Genomic DNA, 21394 nt, shown 5'->3' with positions numbered 1-21394 from the left:
GGCCAATTTTAAGGGGAAGCCAATTAACTGTGGGAGGAAACCAGAGTGCCCAGAGGAAACCCACACAGACACAGGAAGAACATACAAACTCCGTGCAGATAGTGCCCTGGCTTGGATTCAAACCAGAAACCCAGTGCTGCAAGGCGAGAGAGCAAACCACTACGCCACCATGCTGCCCTACCTAAGTTCATACCTGCTACATACTGCTCCATGATTTCATGCTCATTCATTGTTTTTAATAATGTGTTTTTAAAACATTTTTACAGTGTCTGTAAAGATTTTTTTAAAATATGAAAGTGATTGATCTTATGAATGTTATTAATTGGATTTCATGTTTATGTATTAGTTATAATTTAGAACTATTAAATGCCTCCTCTTATCTCTGGATGGCTGGATAGTGTACTGGTTAAGGGCTCTGCCTTTGACATGGGAGACCAGGGTTCGAATCCTGGCTAGGTCAAGTACCTATTCAGTAAGGAGTTCAAGGCAAGACTCCCTAACACTGCAGGGTGGCCTCTTGAGCGCGTCCCAGTGGCTGCAGCTCTTGAGCGCTTTGAGTCCGACAGGAGAAAAGCGCTATACAAATGTTCAGATTATTATTATTATTATTATTAATATTATCTCTGTTTTGTTTTCTGTTCCTTCAATCTCACCTCTATCACACACTCCAGACTGTTAATATTTGCACACTTTCACGTCTGCGCAGTAAGCCCCGTACAACATGGGCTTGATTTACAGCAGCGGTTTGCACATGCGCAGTGCGGACGACCTCGGGGTCGGATTACGGACCGAGAACGGAGAGTGGGACAGTGGTGGGGAGCGGAGGTGACAGTGTGGGACAGTCGGCTGCTAGGGGCTGGAGAAAGCCCCAGGTGAGTAAAGCTTTTTTTTTCCCTTAAATTCGCCTTATGACTCCTTTAAGGACCAGAGACCGCTGGTACAAGAAACGGCGGAATAACGACGAATATCGACGAGTCGACGCACATATCCGCCGCAATCGCCGTCACTGCCGCACGTCAGGAACCTGGGCCACCCACTCTGCCATCTCTATGACGGCAGAGTCTCTGTGAGCCGCTTTCATTGCCTCCTGACCCTGCCTATCAATGTAAGCCAATAGGAAGCGGCTTGCGTTGATAGACAGGGTCAGGGGCCAATTAAATCGGCTCCTGTCCTGCTCACAGGGCTCTGCAGTCATGGAGATGGCAGAGCGAGTGAGCTGCGGTGGGGAGACTGTGGCGAGATCATGTGCTTAGACACTCGTAATTACACGTGAGCCCATCACTGGCGGACGAGGGCCATATCCAGCCTACATGCTGTAGTTTGCCCAGCGCTGTTCTAGAGTCCTTCATGGCTCACTGCTCTGCTGGCTGTATCCTGTTGGTATGTGCACTTGCACAATGGCGTTTTTGGACATGGGAAGCTCTGAGGCTGCGAAGCTGAGCGCACCAAACATGGGTGGAAGCAGCGCTGTGTGTGCGAAAGGGGCAGACTTTGCAAATTGCCAAGTAGGAACTAACATTTCCAAACCACCCCTCTGCACTAGCACTATCAATAACATGATTTAATTAGGTAGGTATACTATTGTTTTCTCCTAGGATTTATACGTTTCTTGCTCTTTAACCTTCCTTGCATTGTTCAAACCACCCCAAAAAAATGTGATGGCAGAGGCCGGGGCATTAGGTTTCATATGGATTTCACCATTTTTGGCATTATGACGTTTATCCTTTACCCATTTCCATACCAAAAAGGAGGGGATGCAGATAAGTTCCTGCCTTTGTCCAGAAAGAAGAGAGACAACGTTATGAAATAGCCCATTTATTCAACATATTCTTCCTAGCGCTGGTATAGTGTACCGTAGTTGCAGCTTTTCTAGACGGTTCAAATAAAAGTCTTTTGGTTGTACCTCAAACCAGCTCCCTGCAGCCTGTCTGACATCGAAAATGTCCTCAAAACATTGCCCATTAAGGTGTTTCTTTAAGACTTCTCAAGAGCCGCTCCAACACTATGGAACTCCCTACCTCCACCCATTAGGGCAGCCCCCTCCTTCAACACCTTCAAGAAGGCCCTCAAAACTCACCTTTTCACTCTGGCCTACCACCCCTCACAATTGCTTTAAACCCACAGCTGAACTCTGGTCCCCTACCACTCGTCTCCTTACCTCTCCCTCTAGATTGTAAGCCTTCAGGCAGGGTCCTCCTCCTTTTGTGTCCTACCTGATCTTGCACCTCCAATACTGTGCACCCATGCTATGCAACTGAGTGAACCTAACTTGCCTAATCTCCATGCTCCGTCCAGTGACTGACTAAGCATTACCTTGTACTCATACTGTGCTGTGTGATCTGGTTTTCTTGTATTCCTGTATTATCATATTGCTGTATGTCACCCCTAAATATTGTCTCAGAATCAGAATCATATTTATCAGAATCAGAATCATATTTATTTCGCCAAGTGCGGTGGTTGCCGCACCCGGAATTGTTTGTGGTACACATCGGCATGTAGTATAGTACAAGTGCATAGTGCAGGGAGAAAATAAAGAGAGAAGAAATTTACAAAGAGAAAGTCATTGACCATAGTAGTGCAAAAAACAAAACAAAAACAGCAAACATGCAATGAGCAAACATAAAATAAGACTATACAAGCTATTTTGGCCTAGGTGACAGTCATCCTAGGGGGCTACGCTGTGTGCTGTGCACGAGTACAGTTGGAGTTCAGAAGGAGCACTGCTTGAGGGTAGAAGGAGTTTCTGTGCCTGGAAGTTTTGGCGGGAATAGATCTGTAGCGACGGCCTGAGCGCATGCGGTTGAAGAAGTGACTGCCGGGGTGGCGAGGATCATTCGTGATCCTGTTTGCCCTGGTTCTCATCCTGGATTCGTAGAGGAGGTCCAGTGGTGGTAAGGGAGTACCAATAATCTTTTCCGCGGCATTTATGACCCTTTGTAGCTTGTACTTGTCACTAGACGTGGCTCCACCGTACCAAACGATGATGGAGGAGCAAAGGATAGACTCGATGGTTGCCGTGTAGAAACTTGACAACAGCTCCTGCGGCATACCAAACTTCCTTAGTTGTCTTAGGAAGAACAGCCGTTGCTGAGCCTTCTTTTGGCATTTAGTGGTGTTTTCGCTCCATCTCAAGTCATTGGTGATGGTGGTGCCCAGAAAGCGGACACTTGATACTCTTGTGACTTCGGTGCCTTCGATGTAGACCGGATTTAGAGGGGGGAGGCGCTTTCTGAAGTCCACAACCAATTCGACAGTCTTTGCTGCGTTTAGGACGAGATTGTTGTCCTTACACCAGTTGCAGATACGCTCGACCTCGCTGCGGTAGGCCCGTTCGTCATCACTGTCGATGAGGCCAAGGATGGTAGTGTCATCTGCGAATTTGATGACCTTAACACGGTCGGCAGTAGGGGTACAGCTGTTTGTATACAGGGAGAAAAGGATCGGAGACAGTACGCATCCTTGGGGGGCACCAATATTTGTGGTCCTCACCCGGGAGAGGCAGCTGCCAAGTTTGACTTGTTGCGTCCTGTTAGTGAGGAAGTCCTTGACCCAAGCACACAGCGTAAGATCAATCCCTAGTCGCGCTAGGTTGTCGTGCAGGATGTTCGGGCAGATTGTATTAAAAGCAGAGCTGAAGTCTAGGAAGAGGAGCCTGGCGTAGGTGTTTGGTCTGTCCAGATGTTCCATGATGAATGCCAGGCTGGTGTTGATGGCATCCTCTATGGACCTGTTTGCTCTGTATGCGAATTGAAGTGGATCTAGGAGAGCATCAGTAGAGTCTTTCAGGTGCTTGAGGATTAGTTTTTCGAAAATCTTCATAACAGTTGGAGTAAGGGCCACGGGTCTGTAGTTGTTGAGATCCATTACTCCTGGTTTTTTGGGCACCGGAATGATGGTGGACCTTTTGAGGCAGGAGGGTACTATGCCTACCGACAGGGATTTCTGGAATATAGAGGTCAGTACAGGGGCCAGCTGGCTAGCACAGGTTTTCAGGCACATAGAAGACACTCCATCCGGGCCGGAGGCTTTCCTGGGGTTCAGCTTCCGGAGGTGCTTGTGTACATCAGACATCTGGATTGCGATTGGTGCTGGGAAGACACAGTCTGTTCTGGGAGTGGATGCAAGGGCCTGGGGTACTCCGGGGGTGGTCGCCTGGTTTCCTGAAGGGATGGGTTGGAGTTCAAACCTACAGTAGAATTCGTTGAGTCTTGAGTCTGTAACCTAAATTAATGTCCAGCGCTCCGTAATATGTTGGCGCTTTATAAATACAATAAATAATAATAAGTTTGGAAACATAATAGTCAGAAGGGGCCAGCTCAGGTGAGTAGGGGGAATAGCCAATTGGCAACCCAGGGTGTTCAATTTGGCAGCCACAATGTTGGCCATGTGCACAGATGCACTGTCCTGCAAAAAAGGATCCCTTTAGTCAACTTTCCACGGCGCTACATCCTAATTGCCTCCTTTAGCTGCTCCAGGAGATTAGCAAAATTCTATGCTATGATAATAGAGACCTGAGGTTGGAAGTCTATAATCACAATACCGTCATTCTTTGTACCAGTATACGAACACCGTGACTTTTTGGGCTGATTTCTGGATGCAGAAGTTCTTAAAGTGAACTTCCGGACTAAAAATCTACTCAGCAGAACTGAAAAAGCTTGGTGTTTAACAGTTTCACAGCATCAGAACTTTGTTTTTCTTACCAAAGCATCATTTTTAGCTAAGCTCCACCCATCAAAGAAAACTGCCCAGGCTTTTTTCCCCTGGTGCTGTGCAAAGCATGATGGGATTTCCTATGTTGTTCACGTTGCCTAGCAACTGGGAGAGGTGCTCAGGACACAGGACAGTTAGAACTGTGTCTCATGCTCCCTGTCACCTCCTTTCAACCAAAAAGATGGCTGCCCTTATGAAATCAAGCATTTGCCTGTTCTTTTAAAACAGTGTGGGTAAGAGATTATATTACCTATCTATTTTAATTAACATAACTAATGTAACTTAATGACAGTATGTTTGTTTAGGTTGGAGTTCCTCTTTAAGCGGTGGGGTCCAATTGTAATGCCATATTGTAAGCTGGCATTCACTTTACGGTCTATGGCGGCGCATGGTGCGCCCAAATTTGCCGGCATCGGTTTGTTCTGCTTTGATGTCCTGGTCCTTTAGACCAGTTATGTCAAACCGGTCCTACGAGGGCCGAGGTCCTCACACATTTTTGATACAGCTCAAATGAATTGATGGGCCTGAATCAGGAAAGGTGTGGTCTATCCGGTAGAACACATTCCTCTCTTTCTCAGACCATCCTAAACACTGGCATGGATCTGGCCCTTCAGGCCTGGAGTTCGACACGTGCTTAAGACCTCTTGCACACTGCAAGTGATTCCAATTCAGATTCCGCTTTTTAATCAGTTTTTACATCCGATTCCGATTTGCAGTTTGCTCCCTGCACACTGCAAATCGGAATCTGAATCGGATGTAAAAACTGATTAAAAAGCGGAATCTGAATCGGAATCACTTGCAGTGTGCAAGGGGCCTTAGACTGTAAGGCCGATTGACCAGAAGTCTCTTTCCCTTTTGTGTCTTAAAGTTAGTCTGAAGCCAATTTAAAAAAAAAAAAAAACAGATACTCACCTAAGGCCTGGAACCCACTAGGAGCGCTTTTCTGTGCGCTTTGTGATTTGAAAAGCTCTTGCTAATGTAATGATTTGGGTGTGATCCCACTTGAGCGATGGGATTTAAAAAAAAATCCCCCATAGCATTAGCAAGAGCGTTTTCAAATCACTAGCGCTTAGAATAGGCTGCTAGTGGGTTTGAGCCCTAAGGAGAGGGAAGGTTCTGGGTCCTAATGAGCCTTCCCGTTCCTCCTATGTAAAGTCAATGATGCGCAGGGCTGGATTTACCATAAGGCGTTGCAGGCACGTGCCTACAGGCGCCTGATGATAGAAAGGCAGCTCACTTCCCTCTCTGAGTTGCTAGCTGCCTCCTTCCCTATACAGAGTCCTGAGCAGAGTGTAAATGAGGTTACTCACCCTTTCCCGCTGTCCCTCTTTTCTCCTCATTTGTCAATCTTTCAGGACTTTGCCGCTTTTTGTATGTAAATATATATGTATTTCTCTAGTAAAAAAAAATGTGTTTGACTCTAAACTTTATTCCCATCCTTTAAATTGATATATTACTGATTTTAAAATGTTAATATGAAGGAAAATAAACCAGGATAGAAAGGAGCAGTGTGGTTTGAATCATAAAACAACATATTTTTTCTTATGAAATCTTTATGGATTGTGTGAGTAGGGCTGTGATGGGGGCGTGATTAGGGGTGTGGCAGGGGCGTGGCTGATCTCAAAAAGTTGGGAGGTATGAATACTTGTGCCTAATGCCGGGCATACACGGCACGTTTTATACGCCGGATCGAGCCAGCGGCTCGATGCCGGCACATCCCCGCGGATCGATTGCCGCTCGTCCCCGCCGGCGCTTCCTTATCACCGCTCGATTCCCTGCCATTGTCCGCCGGCGGGAATCGAGCGGGCGCGGGTCGAGCGGCATGATCGTGCCAGCTGAATATTATCAGCTGGCCGGATCAGCTAGTCGATACACGGTACAGAAACGTACCATGTACCCCCAGCATTAAATAACTCAACTCTTTGTCTGACTGCATTCTCAGTATTCACCAGCAGAGGTCTCTTTTGTGCTTCATCTGGTTTTCCGCATGGAAATAACAGCAACTGCAGGTCCCCAATTTATCCGGCAGGGGTCGCAGCAGCACTCGTGTGCCCTCTCCAGGGCTCTCCCAGTCACACAATGAGAGCCCTGTGTAATCAGCAGACGGGACTGACAACAAGCCAGAAAGAAGTTAGTAAACTGCAGCTCCAGCCCCATTCCCATGCCTGAGTGTGCAGAGGAGGGCACAGCAGGCTGGCTTCACCTGTCCCGGGGATTGTAGGAACTCCTGAGGATTCCACAAGACATGAAGCTAAGTGTGAGCTGTATCAGGATCTGGATGTTCCTCTGTGAGCCCGGGATAATGTATTGTGCCCTGGATCACTGATCAGAGCTGCTCCCCTGGTACAGGCTGCAGGCTGGGATACCACAAGGTAAGCTGGCTGCTTCCATGTCTGCTTACAGATCTGTAACATGCACTCAATGCACACTTTTGGGCTCCCTGCGCACTGCAAATCCGTTTTCCGATTCCGATTTTCAATCCCGATTTTCCCTGAATACATTCAACAGAAAAACGGATCAAAAACGCAGCATGCAGTGAAGATTAAAAATCGGAATCAGATGTAAAAACCGATTCAAAAGCGGAATCGGAATCGCATGCAGTGTGCAGGGAGCCTAACAGAGGCTGGGGGACTACAAGTCTCAGCATGGCACAGGTGTAAAGCCTGCAATAATAAACTATGGCAAGACAAGCCTTACAGATGCTTATTTTGTATGACGATTGGAGATGAGCTTAAAACCAGGGCACTATCTGCAAGGAGTTTGTATGTTCTCCCCATGTCTGTGTGGGGTTCCTCCAGGCATTCCAGTTTCCTCACACATTCAAAAAAATACAGAAAAGTTAACTGACTTCTCCTAAATTTGGCCCTAGACTGCAATACATACACTACACCATACATACATACATACAGGGCACTGGGGGGGGGACAACTGACACTGCATTGAGGGGCCAAAGCGCAGTTCCAGCACTGAGAGAAGAGTGACATCAGCGCTTGAATGTGGGGAGCAGATGAGTGAGCCCGCTATAGCTGACTTTTTATACTGGGGCACCACCTATATCTGGCTACAGGCTACCTATACTGGGCCACTACCTATACCTGCCTACCTATACTGGGGCTGGAACCACCTATACCTAGCTAGCTATACTGGGGCACCACCTTTACCTGGCTTCCTATACTGGGGCACCACCTATACTTCGCTACTTATACTGCGGTGCCTATAGCTTGCTACCTATACTGGGGGTGACTGTACCTGGCCAACCTATAGTGGTGCACCACCCATACCAGGCTACTTACACTGGGGTGCCTATAGCTTGCTACCTATACTGGGGGAACCTGTACCTGGCTAACCTATAATGGTGCACCACACATACCAGGCTACCTATACTGGGGCACCACCTATAGTTGAATACCTATACTGGGGCAACTGTATCTTGCTGGCCTATACTTGGGCACCAGCTATACCAGGCTACCTATACTGGCGGCATCTACACCAGGCTACCAATACTGGAGCACCACCTATAGCTGGCTACTGGGGGAACCTATACCTGGCTACCTATACTGGGGGCACCTATGCTTTGATACCTATACTGGGGGCACTTATACCTGGCTAGGGCAGGGGGACGAGCGGAGACAGAATGGGACAAGAGGTAACACGGGGATAAAAGAGGCGCATGGGGAACAGAGGCGGACAAAAGAGGCACAGAGAGAAAAGAGATGAGATGGGAACATGAGGTTACACAGAGGGACAAAAAGGAGGCACAAACTGAGGTGAGACAGAGGGGGGCAAAAGAGGCACAGGAAGAAAAGAGGGGGCAAAAGAGAATGGATAAAGGATAAGAACGGACCTACAAGTCCCTATCTCATTTGTTAACCGGGGACTACCTGTATTTTGCTAGTATTTGGCTCCACCCACAACATGATATGGGCACGCCCACTTTTTGCCGCATCACGCTGTGCATGCCGCTTTCTTCAGTGTCGGACCCATGCACATTTTTCGCCGCATCGCACTTTGTGCACGGGGTGGGGTGGCCAGTGGGTGGGCTCAGCAACCAGTAGGTTGGCCCAGGGAGGGGGGCACAGACCCAATGATGTGTGAGAGGCCCCAACATTTCTGATGGCAGCCCTGCATACATACATAGATATATGAATATGGTAGGGATTAGATTGTGAGCCCCTCTGAGGGATAATATACTCTGTACAGCGGTGCAGAAGATGTCAGTGCTATATAAATACTAAATAATAATAAACACAAAGCTTAGATTTGGCAAGCCGGACATTAATCAGGTTGCTATGGAAATCATTTAGGTTTTAATATGATTAGGTTATGATGATTAGCCCTATGCAAAGTTCTGGTTCAGTTCCCACTGATTCTGGTACATGTAGTGCAGAATAAGGGGGCATACACATGGTCAATGTTCTTGGCCAGTGATTGGCCGATTTATTAATTTCATGTTGTGTGAAAGCTGGCACTAGTCTAATTTAGATAGTCCAGCAGGAATCCTCATAGCGAGCAGTTCACAGCAACCTCTACAGCACGAAACGTTGTGATTGGCCGAATGGTGTGGGTGTGGTTTATTCAGGCCTATCTGAAACCTGAAAGTTCGAGAGGGGCTGTCCACCCAATCACGTAAGCAGAATTTCCCTATGAAGTTTCCTGCTGGCTCCCCTAAACTAGATTAGCGCCGGAGGATGAAGATGCTCGAAATATAAGCCCTACTCCAAAAATAGGTCCTTGTTACATTTCATAAATAAGTCAATTTAAATAGCACTCAAGCAGCGACAGTATACATGTAAAAAAGTGACATCAATGGACGATACAGTACAGTAGGACAGATGGACCTTTACCATGGAATGTAAGTACCCCCAAAAGGCCCCAAGCAATAAGGGTTGGCAAGTGCTGGACTCTCAGTAAGGGCTGGACTCGATTTTGACATCGCTTTTGGATCGCCTGCAATTTCAGAAACCGCTTTGCTAGTGTAATTAAATCTACGGTAACCCACTAGTATGATTGCGATTAGGGTAAATCGCAATCGCAGGACATGCTGCATTTTGCGCTCAATGCTGTGTATAGAAGCAAAGGGATTTTGCAGCAATTTTGGCTGCCGTGCGTTTATAATATTAAATAAAGTTATTTATAATTACTAACTGTCTTGATATCTGGCTTCTGCCCGTAGCCCCACCCCCTAGCAGAAGAGGTCACTGGCACTTCTCTTATTGGCCCAAGAGAAGAACCTATGACCTCTTCCATTAGAGGGCGGGGCTACAGACGGAAGCCAGACATTGGCACACCTGGTAAGTATAATAGTTTATTGTTTGTTTTTTAAACGCTAACCGGATGCCAAATTGGATCGGAACGGCGGTGCAATTGGACTAGGAACCGCTACACACAGCGCTTGCACGATTTAAAAGGGCTGCAGCAATGCCTTGTGGGTACTAGTGAGCCCTCAATGTAGATTGTTGTGCATGGAGAATGGAAATAGAGTCACCAGAAATTCATGATAGTATTCAGTGTTTGGAGAGTTATAATGATGCCAGAATGTGATGAAATGACTATATTTAAATAAATTGATTTTTTTTTGGTTCAAGAATAAATGTAGATTGTTGTTTATGGAAAAATAAGACATGCTCTGAAAATATGCTGAACACAGCTCTTGGAGCAGATTAATAAACGACCCCGTCTTATTTTCAGGGAAACACGGCAATCAAAATCTGTTGGCCTTCATGCTACATGGAAGTGGTAAAATGGGACAATGATTGGAGGGAAGTATGCAGGGGCACGGCTGGGCTCCTAAGAGATCTCGGGCACTCCAGCTGGAAAATGGGTGTGGCCAGGGCACCTGAATGTGGGTGTGGCCATGGGTGGAGCCAAATTTACATGAAACTAACAGCGGTCTTAGTAGGCCTGCCCAGCAAAATGTTGCATGAAGCCCCCTCTCCATTCATTAAAAAAAAAAAAAAAAAAAAGCAGCATATCACATAAATAGGCAGTATCACATAAATATAACTAGATTACCTGGCTTCTGTACTGGCTGGTCTGGCCTGCTGCCAGGTTATCTAGCAGTTCCCCCATAGTGGACCCCTCCCATGCTCCCACAGGCCTCCCATTGTGGCACCACAACTCCCAGCATGCCCCCATAGAAGAACCATGGCTCTTTGCATGCCCTCATAAAGGCATCACAGCGCCCAGCATGGCACCACAGCACCCATTATGCCCACATTGAGGCACCACAGCACCCAGCATAACCCCTATTGATGCACCACAGCTCCCAGCATGCCCACCATTGAGGCACCACAGCTGACTCTGCCTGGGAGACATCTTGGGCACCCCAGAAAAGATCCAGGGCACGTGCCACTGATCTTTGGGGCTAGCAACGCCCCTGGAAGCATGTAACTTTTTTTTCCCTCACAGGTACACTTTAAAGAGACTCCGTAACAAAAATTGCATCCTGTTTTTTATCATCCTACAAGTTCCAAAAGCCATTCTAATGTGTTCTGGCTAACTGCAGCACGTTCTACTATGACAGTCTCTGTAATAAATCAACTTATCTCTCTCTTGTCAGACTTGTCAGCCTGTGTCTGGAAAGCTGCCAAGTTCTTCAGTGTTGTGGTTCTGTGATGCAATCTCCCCCCTCCAGGCCCCTCTCTGCACACTGCTGTGTGTTATTTAGATTAGTGCAGCTTCTCTCTGCTCTATTATCTTTTACAAGCTGGATAAATCCTCCTCTGAGCTGGCTGGGCTTTCACATACTGAGGAATTACACACAGGCAGAGCTGTCTGCACTCTGCAGGAAGAAACAGCCCGACACTTCAGTGGAAGATAGCTGCAGGGGGAAAGAAACACACAAATGATCTCTTGAGATTCAAAAGGAAGGGTGTATACAGCCTGCTTGTGTATGAATGTATTTTCTATGTGTGGACATACTGTACAACAACCTACTTCCTGTTTTGGTGGCCATTTTGTTTGTTTATAAACAAACTTTTTAAAACTGTGTTTAACCACTTTTAATGCAGCGAGGAGCGGCGAAATTGTGACAGAGGGTAATAGGAGATGTCCCCTAACGCACTGGTATGTTTACTTTTGTGCGATTTTAACAATACAGATTCTCTTTAAAGTAAACTTGAGATGGACCTAAAGAAAAAAAAATATACATACCTGGGGCTTCCCCCAGCCTCCTTCAGGCTGATTTGTCCCTCACCTTCCTTCTCAGCTCCCTGGATCTTAAGCAATTCATCCTGGCTATTCAGGCAGTCGGCATGTACTGCACATGTGCGCTCCCCCATAGCTCTCCCAAGCACGGGGCACACATGTGCAGTACGTGCCGACTGCCTGAATTTCTGGGCTGAATTGCTTAAGATCCAAGGAGCGAGGAAGAAAGATGAGGGACAAATCAGCTTGAAGGAGGCTGGGGGAAGCCCCAGGTATGTATATTTTTATTTTCTTTTGGTCCATCTCAGGTTTCTGTGAGATAAAAAAGCAAAAGTTACATACTTCCCTCCATGCTCCTTATTGCTTCTGACCTCCCACGTCTTGCCACTGTAGCACCCATTCGGAACTCTGATGGGACCTCCAGGGCACATGTGCAGTCCATACATGTGCCCTTGCTGTGCGTGACAGCCGTCACTGGGAGCATTCTGGGCATGCAGATACACAAGGGCGCACAGAGTAGAAGGCGCATCCGCTGCACTCCGACTGCTGTAAGTAGAATGGGAGCTATAACGGCAAGACCCCCCACTTCGAGTACCCTTTAACCTCCTCAGCGCTCACCCCAAGTTAGGCTCGGGCCAGAACTCCGCAGCTCAGAGTGGTAACTCCGAGCCTGACTTGGGGTAGCCATCGGGAGGTATGGATAAACAGTGCAGCATAGCGGTATGATTTTTTTTTCCTGCATTTAGGGTCTAAAAGCTTGTGAAAAAATTGCAGCGCTTTTGGACTCTTAATTGCGGAAGTAATTATATCGCCAGGGAGGTTAAAGTGTACCAGAGATCACGTAAATGGGCATATTTATACTTACCTGGGGTTTCCTCCAGCCCCATGAGGTGAGCGGGCTCCCTCGCCAGCCACTCTGTTGTCCTGGCCAGTCGTGCCCTTCTGCGAATGATCTGTCGACGGGAGCATGCTGCGCTCCCTGGTAAGGGTCGCACATGCGCAGAAGAGCAAGGCCGGCAAGATTCCCGGACAAATGAGAGGATGACGAGGGGGCCCACGCACCTCATGGGGCTGGAGGAAGCACCAGGTAAGTATAAATATATCTATTTATGTAATCTCTTTAAGGAGGAATGACTGATACTTGTAAATCATGTCACCTGAAACGCAAAATCGTGTTGTGAAAAGCTCATCTCTGCTAAGCAGTCAGATGAGGATGTAATCTGCTCCCTCAGTGCCGGTACTGACATTCCTTTCCTTGCAGGTGAACGTCTGCCCCAGCTGGATCCCTCCATCTGTTTCCCGGATCATCTGACACCCTCGGCCAATGTGGGATTAGGAGTTATTATTGATCATCTGCGGTTTACCCAACAAGCGGGAAAAGTGCCTCCGTACAGTGCAGGAATTATGGGGGAGACGGCCCCCCCACAAGCCCCGGCAGGGAGTCTTGGAATTAATGTCTCTGGCGTGGGCCTGCTCGGAGGCGGAGCAGTTGCCCCGCGTCTGCACAGCGCCATAGTGGAGCGGCTGCGTGCCCGCTTCGCTGTGCTACGCCAGCATAACCTGAACTGTGAGGGACGCTACGAGCGCAGCAGGGCGGAGAGCTCGGACAGAGAGAGGGAGAACACGCTGCAGCTGATGACTGTGGTGCAGCACGGCCAGAGTAACCGGAAAACCAGCAAGCACAGCAAGAGCGCCTGCGCGGCCCCCCCGGACTACCGCCAGCACCAGCAACAGATGCTTAGTGACAACGCCAGTGATGTCAGCGGAGAGCAACACCATCAAACGGCCAACGGTCTGGGACAAAGAAACCCCGCCCTGATTGCTGTGAGTACAACCCCTCTTCTTCAATTCACTGTTTTCTAATTACAGTATTAACCCTTTCCAAACCCCTTTTCCTATATCGTCCATGCCCCACCCCCCAGCACCTAATTTTCCAGTGTCCTGGGGGAATGGGGGATGATCAGGAAAAATGACTGGCAGCATTGGTCCTGAGGGTCTGTACCTCCTTGCACTAGAGCGCGGGGTTAACCGTTCATCTGTGGCAGGGGCGGGGCTAGTACAACTCACATACTCCAGCTCCGCCCCCTTGCACATACACTAGCGTAAATTCATTATTATGTGGTGCTCCATGCCTCTCTTTTTCAATTAGCAGCCCCACTACATATTCAGCAACTCCTCTTCCATGTCCAGCTGCCCCTCTTTAATGTCCATCCTCCCCCTTGGGCTGCAGCCGCTCAAGGCCCTGGCCTTTCTGGCCCTCCCAGAAATCCGGCCATGAATATTTATGGGGCCGGCAGCGATCAGAGTGTCTGACATAGTCTGACACTCTGATATACAGAAGATGAGGCCGTGCCAGATTTTATATGGCAGCTGCTCCATCCAGTGGCAGTCATATTTTCATATGTCGGATGTGCTCCAAGATAGGATTGGAAAGGATTAAAGCATGACTCCACCCACAACCAAAGTTGTTAAAATCTGAAAGCTTGCAAGTTGTTTAGTGTAATTTATAAGTATTACTTTTGGCACTTTACTTTCAGATTTTGCAAATTAGGCTAGGTCCACACTAGGCACGGTTGCAGGATGGACGCTGCATTCCGGGATCAGGGGAAGTACCACCAGATCGCAAACTGATTAGTTTTCATAAAAAGTGCATCAGTTTTGCATCACTTTCCGTTCAGTTTTACCCCCCAAAACACGGACAGAAAATGTCTCTATCATTAGGAAGGTAGTGAGAGGATTTTTTTGGCCAATAATAAAGTTCAGGCTATCCGTTTTTTCATCCGTTTTTGGTGCTATTTTGCCTGTGGAGATGGAGTTGCGTTTTCCCATTGCTTTTCACTACCCATCCGTGTATCCGTGGTCCGTAAAAATGCAGCAATTCCGGACCTTCTGTTCAGGTTTTGAAAACGGGTCCCTGCAAATGCAGACGGATCCGTTTTTTTTATTGGGTGAGTACGGCTGGTATTTTTAACATTAGTATCCGGGACTCCGTTTTTCATCAGGGCTGAAAAACGCAGCCACGGATACGTTTCCGGACCTAGTGTGGACTAGCTCTTAGTCTTTTCCTGCAGCTGTACACTTATTTATATTCTAATGATGCAAGAATCCTGTGGGTCGCAGGCTGGCCGCTCACAGGAAGTGGCATTTCAAGGCCCCATTTCCTGTACTTCAAGCCTGCAGCAGGCTGTGTGACTGACTCAAGGCCCCACCCACCTATTCTGGATAAAACTGAATATGGATGAGGTGGGAGGTGCCCTGTGCAGCTAAAGAAACAAAGGTGAAAACTGTTTCCATACTTGCTATTATTAATAGAACGTCTTGTCTAATGCCAATCGCAGTGCCTCCAATAGCTGTGTACTGCGCGATGTACTACAAAGTAATGATACAAAGCAATGAAAACATAACTTGTATATCGCCTAATCCCCGTCCATCATGACTTGTGTAAAGATGTATGTCGGGTACCAAAACTCAGGGAAACTTTGTATACGGAGTAAAATTTGGTGGTGCACACTAGATTATCCTCCAAGATTATTCTTCACGATTGTTTCAGGTAAACAGTTTGTGTTGCTTACAGGAGAGTTTTCTGTCTTGCTCTTTTAGAAGTTGCTCAAAAAAATCTAGTTCATTGTCAGGCAGCATAGCATAGGATGGCTGTGTACCACTAACTGCCTTTAATGGTTTAGACCAGATTATGTGCTTGCCTGATGAGGACAGCTCTTAGATTGTTTTTAAAATGTTAGGGAGTCTTGCCCAAGGTCTCCTTACTGAATAGGTGCTGGCTTACAAAGAGCTGAGATTTGAACCCAGGTCTCCTATGTCAGAGGCAGTGCCCTTAACCATTACAATAACAATAACATTTCTGTAGTGCTTTTCTCCCATAGGACTCAAATCGCTTAGTTTACATCTGCGGAACGTATACTGTACAAACGGAACGGATGTGAAAGGATCCAATGTTAACCTATGGATCCATTCACATGCGTCCGTTGGGATGGATACGTTCAGTTCCCCGGACCCAAAAAAATGCTGCAGGCCCTAATTTTCCGGACCGTTCTGCCCAGCGGAACCGAACCAGACAAAAAATGCTATTGCATTGGGGCAATGGAGAACGGAATGTTTCTTCACACAAGTGAATAAACTGACCATTCCACAGGGGATGGGGGATGTGGGGACGTAAATCTGAGCAGCGGGAGGCTGAGGGAGGGTGCAGCAGCTGGGCGGGTGGGTGAGCGAGGGTGAACCGAGCCTCTTGTACATACCTAAAAGCCGGCGGTAGAGGCTTCCGTCTTCTTGTGACTACATGACGTGTTTTGACTAGTCACATGACGCACTGTGTAATCACAGCGCAAGAAGAGGAAGCCTCTGCCGCTGACATTAGGTATGTATTTGCTGGCAAACAGAGTTAAATCTGATCCATCGGTGATCAGATCAGTTTTCACAATCCATTTGCCAACAGGACCAGATTTGTATGCTTTACCGCCCAAGGCCAGTGATCAGCCGCCCCCTTTAGTATAAGTACCGAGATGACCCCTCCCCCTTCCCTCCAGTATAGGTAGCCAGATGACCCCTCCTTCCCTGTAGCATAGGTAGCTGGATGAGCCCCCCCTCCCCCCAGTGTAGGTAGCCAGATGACTCCCTTAAAGAGAGTCTGAAGCGAGAATAGATCTCGCTTCAGACCTCATAGCTAGCAGGGGCATGCGTGCCCCTGCTAAAACGCCGCTATAGCGCGGCTTAACGGGGGTCCCTGTCCCCCCAAACCCCCTCCGTGCAGCGGGGGAGCGCTTCCTGGTTGGGGCAGGGCTAACCGCCGCAGCCCTGCCCCATGCGCGTCTGTCAGACGCGTATCTCCGCCTCTCCCCCGCCCCTCTCAGTCTTCCTTCACTGAGAGGGGCGGGGGAGAGGCGGCGATGCGCGTCATCAGACGCGCTGGGAGGCAGGGCTGCAGCCGTTAGCCCTGCCTCCAGGAAGGATATCTCCAGCGACCATTTTCCGACCAACATTTGCGGGGGGTGGGTTGGGGGTGAAGGGACCCCCGTTAAGCCGCGGGATAGCGGTGTTTTAGCAGGGGCACACGTGCCCCTGCTATATATAAGACCTGAAGCGAGATTTAGTCTCGCTTCAGTGTCTCTTTAATCCCTCCTTTTCCCACCCCCCCTTTCAGTATAGGTAGCCAGATGACTCCCTTAGTCCCTCCCCCCCCCCCCCTTCAGTATAGGGAGCCAGTTCGCCTTCACACAGCAGCAGCCATCAGTGTCACTCATTTCTCCACTCGTCTCCAGTGCAGAAGCTTCCTCTTCCTTTCTGTCTCCAAAGCTGCTCAAGTCAAGAGCCACCGGCCACAATGCAAACGTGCCATGGTAATGCTGCACTAGGTTAGCCTGCTGCTTTGGTGCCCTAGCTCCTATGGTGCACTAGGCGATGGCCTAGGTGGCCTTGGCCTAAATCTGACCCTGTTTGCCAATGTTGATGGGCGGGGTCACGTCCCGTCCTGTGTTAGCGCCTCACTTCCGGCTGGCAAAGTTGTGTGGACCCAAGCTGCTGAACCGCTGCTCCCCGCTGTTGTCTTAGCGTGGTAGAGCGAGGCGGTGGAAGACAGAGCCAGGCATTCGTGCTGCTGACTTGGACAGGGGGAAGCTACCATCACGCTGTCCTCTGACTGGTGAGATCTGCTGGTCGGGAAAACGCTGCTGGTGATTTTGCATGCTCTTGAGGTCAGCAAAGGAGTTGCTGTGTATACGGGACTCTCACTAACTGTCAGCTGGTGTCACCTTGGTCTAAGGAAGATTTTCAATACTCTCCTCCCCACTCTGAAGAAAATCCGGAGTATGTGGTACCGGTACCAGTGTGGGTGAGGTATGGGCGGTGTGTGTTGGGCCATGTGTGAGGAGCGCTCCACAGGTAGTTTTTAAGTGTTTTTAGGTAATCGGATCTATTTTGCAGCTTGTGTGATGACTGAATAAAGGTTTATATTGATTGGTTAATTCCCTGAGCAGTTGCTTTATTTTGAATTTAGCCTGTTTGCCAATGTGCAATGTGAAGCGGAGACCGGATCCGTTTGGCTCATTTTTTCTAATGTGAACCGGGCCTAAGGCTGTCTCAGATTCCGTAGTTGGTAGTAGGATGAAGTATTCACACAACAAAAATTATATTTCTGCAAATGCCAAACTGAACAGGTGGGTTTTCAGTCTGGACTTAAACACGCCCAGAGATGGAGCTGTCCTGATCTGCTGTGGTAAGGAGTTCCATAACATAGGAGCAGCATGACATAAGCCTCTGCAACCAAAAGTTCCAAGTGCAGGGAGTGCTACGCAGCTGTAACATTTCTTTCATGTATCCAGGGCCCAGATTATTTAGTGATTTAAATGTCAGTAGGCCGATCTTGAATAGGACCCTCCATTCTATAGGTAGCCAGTGAAGGGAGTGCAAGACTGGCGTTATGTGGCAGTGACGGGGTTGGTTGGTTAACAGTCTGGCAGCAGTATTCTGTATCAGCTGTAGGCGGTGCAAGTCTTTTTTTTGGAAGGCGGGTGTGGAGGGCATTGCAGTAGTCCAGTCGGGATGTGATGAAGGGATAAACTAAGGTTGGCAGATCTTCTGGGGGGATGAGGTGCTTGATTTTTGCTATGTTCTTCAGGTGAAAATAGGATGATTTCACCACAGCAGAATGGATGTAATTCATTTAGTCAGGTGAGTGTTCCCTTCGGACATGTGGCTGTGGCAGTTTTTTTTCAAAGTTCTGCCGGGACTCTTGCCACCTCCTTCTGCGTTGCCGCAGCCCACCCCCAGCTCGAGAATTGCGACCTAATTGGATGGATGGGCTGCAGGATTACAGGCGGAGGCGTCCCAAGAGCTTCGGAAACATGGCCGTGACTGCATTGCTGAGTAGCATCACCTGAGTAAAGTATTTAGATGGTCAGGTAAATAAGTACCCCCTCCATATCATGCATTAAGACAGGCTCATGACAGGTTCTGTCTTTTGTACTGGAGACATTCTTTAACCCTCCTGGCGGTTTGCAAAAAAATCGCCAGGGGGCAGCAAATCTTTTTTTTTAAATTTTTTTTTTTTTTTTTTCATGTAGCGAGACAAAGTCTCGCTACATGATAGCCGCTGCTCAGCGGCATCCCCCCAGCCCCTCCGATCGCCGCCGGCGATCGGAGATCCGGAGATCCCGTTCAAAGAACGGGATCTCCTGGAGGGCTTCCCCCGTCGCCATGGCGACGGGCGGGATGACGTCACCGACGTCATCGACGTCGTGACGTCAGAGGGGACTCCGATCTGCCCCATAGCGCTGCCTGGCACTGATTGGCCAGGCAGCGCACGGGGTCTGGGGGGGGGGGGGGGCGGCCGCGGCGAGAGGAATTGCGGCGGATCGGCGGGTAGCGGCGGCGATCGGGCACTGCACGCAGCTAGCAAAGTGCTAGCTGCGTGCAGCAAAAAAAAAATTATGCAAATCGGCCCAGCGGGGCCTGAGCGGTGCCTTCCGGCGGCATAGCCCGAACTCAGTTCGGGCTTACCGCCAGGAAGGTTAAAGGTAGGTGAGTGTTGCACAAATTCAGAGAAAGTGTTCCAGAGGAGAAGAAAAGCATGTGAGAAAACCTGAACGCTTGAATGGGAAGAGATGAAGGTGAATGAGAGGAGATGATTGTAGCAAATTATGAAGGATACCTGGAATTTTGTAAATAAACTTAAACTATGCCATATAATTTATAGATGGGCAACCTGTGAGGGTCAGACAGAGAGGAGCAGTTTCTGAAGCTTGGAGAGAGGGATGGATGAGTAGCGGCCTTCAGGAAGGATCTGAGAGACTCCAGCTCATTTATCGATAGACTGTGGGGGAGGTAACAATAGTCTAGACAGGATATGATGAGGACATGCACTTGTATTTTAGTTGCAGTCTGCATTAGAAAGGAACTGATTTGTAAAGGTGGCCACACACCATACATTTTTTTTAAATATCTGTTCAATTCAAGAATATCAAACCATTTTTCTGACTGATTGTAGCATTTTTTAAAATCTGACCAATGTACCACACACCTATGTTCAATTCTTTCCCAAATATGTTAAAAATGATTGGAAATGCTGAGAAACTTGCTAGGGTATGTATATTAATATAAATTCACAATCTACAACACACCATTCAATTTTCCTAAACATTGATTGGAAAATCCACCATTCCCGATCAACTTTTATCAAATAAAAATGGGAAATCTGATCGGATTTCTTGCTCGAATGAAAAAAAAAAGCTTTTGATTTTTCAGGAAATCTGATCTGTTTTATCGAATTGCTGTCAAATCAGATCATTGTATTGTATCGTGTGTGGTAGGCCTGAAAGGTAAATCGAACTTGAACCGAAATCGCGATCAACATCACAATTTCGGAATCGTAAAAGCGGCAATTATCGCAATCATGTCATTTCCACATGGGGAAGTTTGAAGAAGTGGCTGCAAACTTCCCCAAAGTCCCGGCGCGTGCGGCCCGCAGCGTTGGACACACCTTGCGCACGAGTTGAAACACTGTCCATCCTCCATCGCCGTTTGTCTGCTCTTGTTCTTGGAAAAACTCCTGGTTCCTGTATGTCACGTCACACTCACACGAGTATTCCGTGCAGGAGGCGAGGTGGATAGACGGGCATCGCTGGACTCGTGCTTGAAGCTATGTCCAGAACTGATGCAGCTTGGGGGACAGAGGAGGCACAGAGACAGAGCGGGCACAGAGAGAGACAGAGAGAAACAGAGCGAGCACAGAGAGAGACAGAGCGGGCACAGAGACACAAAGGGGGCAAGAGAAAGACCCAGAGGAGGCAAAGAGAGGCAAAGGGGCACAAAGAGAGGCGGGGACAGAGGGGGAACAAACAGGCAAAGAGGGGGAACAAAGCTTGATTTGAAGGAAATCGTGAATCGAATCGAAATCGCAATTTCATACAGAAATCGCTCAATTCCATTTTTTTCTAAAATCGTTCAGGCCTAGTGTGGCCACCTTAAGATGCTCTTTAGTTAAGGTGGCCATACACTGGTCGATGTGCCATTAGATCGACCAGCTGACAGATCCCTATCTGATCGAATCTGATCAGATAGGGATCGTATGGCTGCCTTTACTGCAAACAGATTGTGAATCGATTTCAGCCTGAAACCGATCACAATCTGTTCAGCTGCTCCTGCCGCCTGTCCCCCCCCCCCCCGTATACATTACCTGAGGCTGGCTCCCGGGCGTCTTCTCCGCACTGCACCGCACCGCTGTTCTTGCTCCATCCCGGCGCTTCCTGTGTTACTCCGTGACCAGGAAGTTCAAATAGAGCGCCCTCTATTTCAACTTCCTGGTCACCGGAGCGACACAGGAAGTATAAGCGTACACTGGGACATGCGGAAATGCGGTGCAGCGAGGAGAAGAGGACCCCGGAGCCAGCTTCAGGTAATGTATACATACTCGAATCGGGCCCGAATCGTACGCCGCAAGCGACGCGCTCCTACCGCCGGGCGATCGAGGGTAATTTCCCGCACGGCGCGATCGACGGACCGATCCGATTTCGGGAGGGAATCGGAT

General features: G+C 48.4%; 1 protein-coding gene across 2 annotated transcripts in view; it reads left to right on the top strand.

The window, feature by feature from the left end:
• The first annotated feature begins 4876 nt into the window (after nucleotides 1-4876).
• The window catches only part of MAML2 (mastermind like transcriptional coactivator 2), a 218422-nt gene continuing 201904 nt past the window's right edge, over nucleotides 4877-21394 (top strand). The window contains exons 1-2 of one of the 2 annotated variants that reach the window (XM_068266841.1): nucleotides 4877-4943; nucleotides 13118-13680. In XM_068266841.1, the coding sequence (XP_068122942.1) occupies nucleotides 13261-13680 (420 nt within the window). In that variant the 5' untranslated portion in view covers nucleotides 4877-4943; nucleotides 13118-13260. Of the gene's footprint in view, nucleotides 4944-6839; nucleotides 7083-13117; nucleotides 13681-21394 lie in introns of those variants that run through there. The other variant, XM_068266840.1, reaches the window with a different exon arrangement.

This window comes from Hyperolius riggenbachi, chromosome 2 (assembly GCF_040937935.1).
Source record: "Hyperolius riggenbachi isolate aHypRig1 chromosome 2, aHypRig1.pri, whole genome shotgun sequence".
Lineage (NCBI taxonomy): Eukaryota > Metazoa > Chordata > Amphibia > Anura > Hyperoliidae > Hyperolius > Hyperolius riggenbachi.
This window is presented reverse-complemented; position numbering and strand designations above follow the sequence as displayed.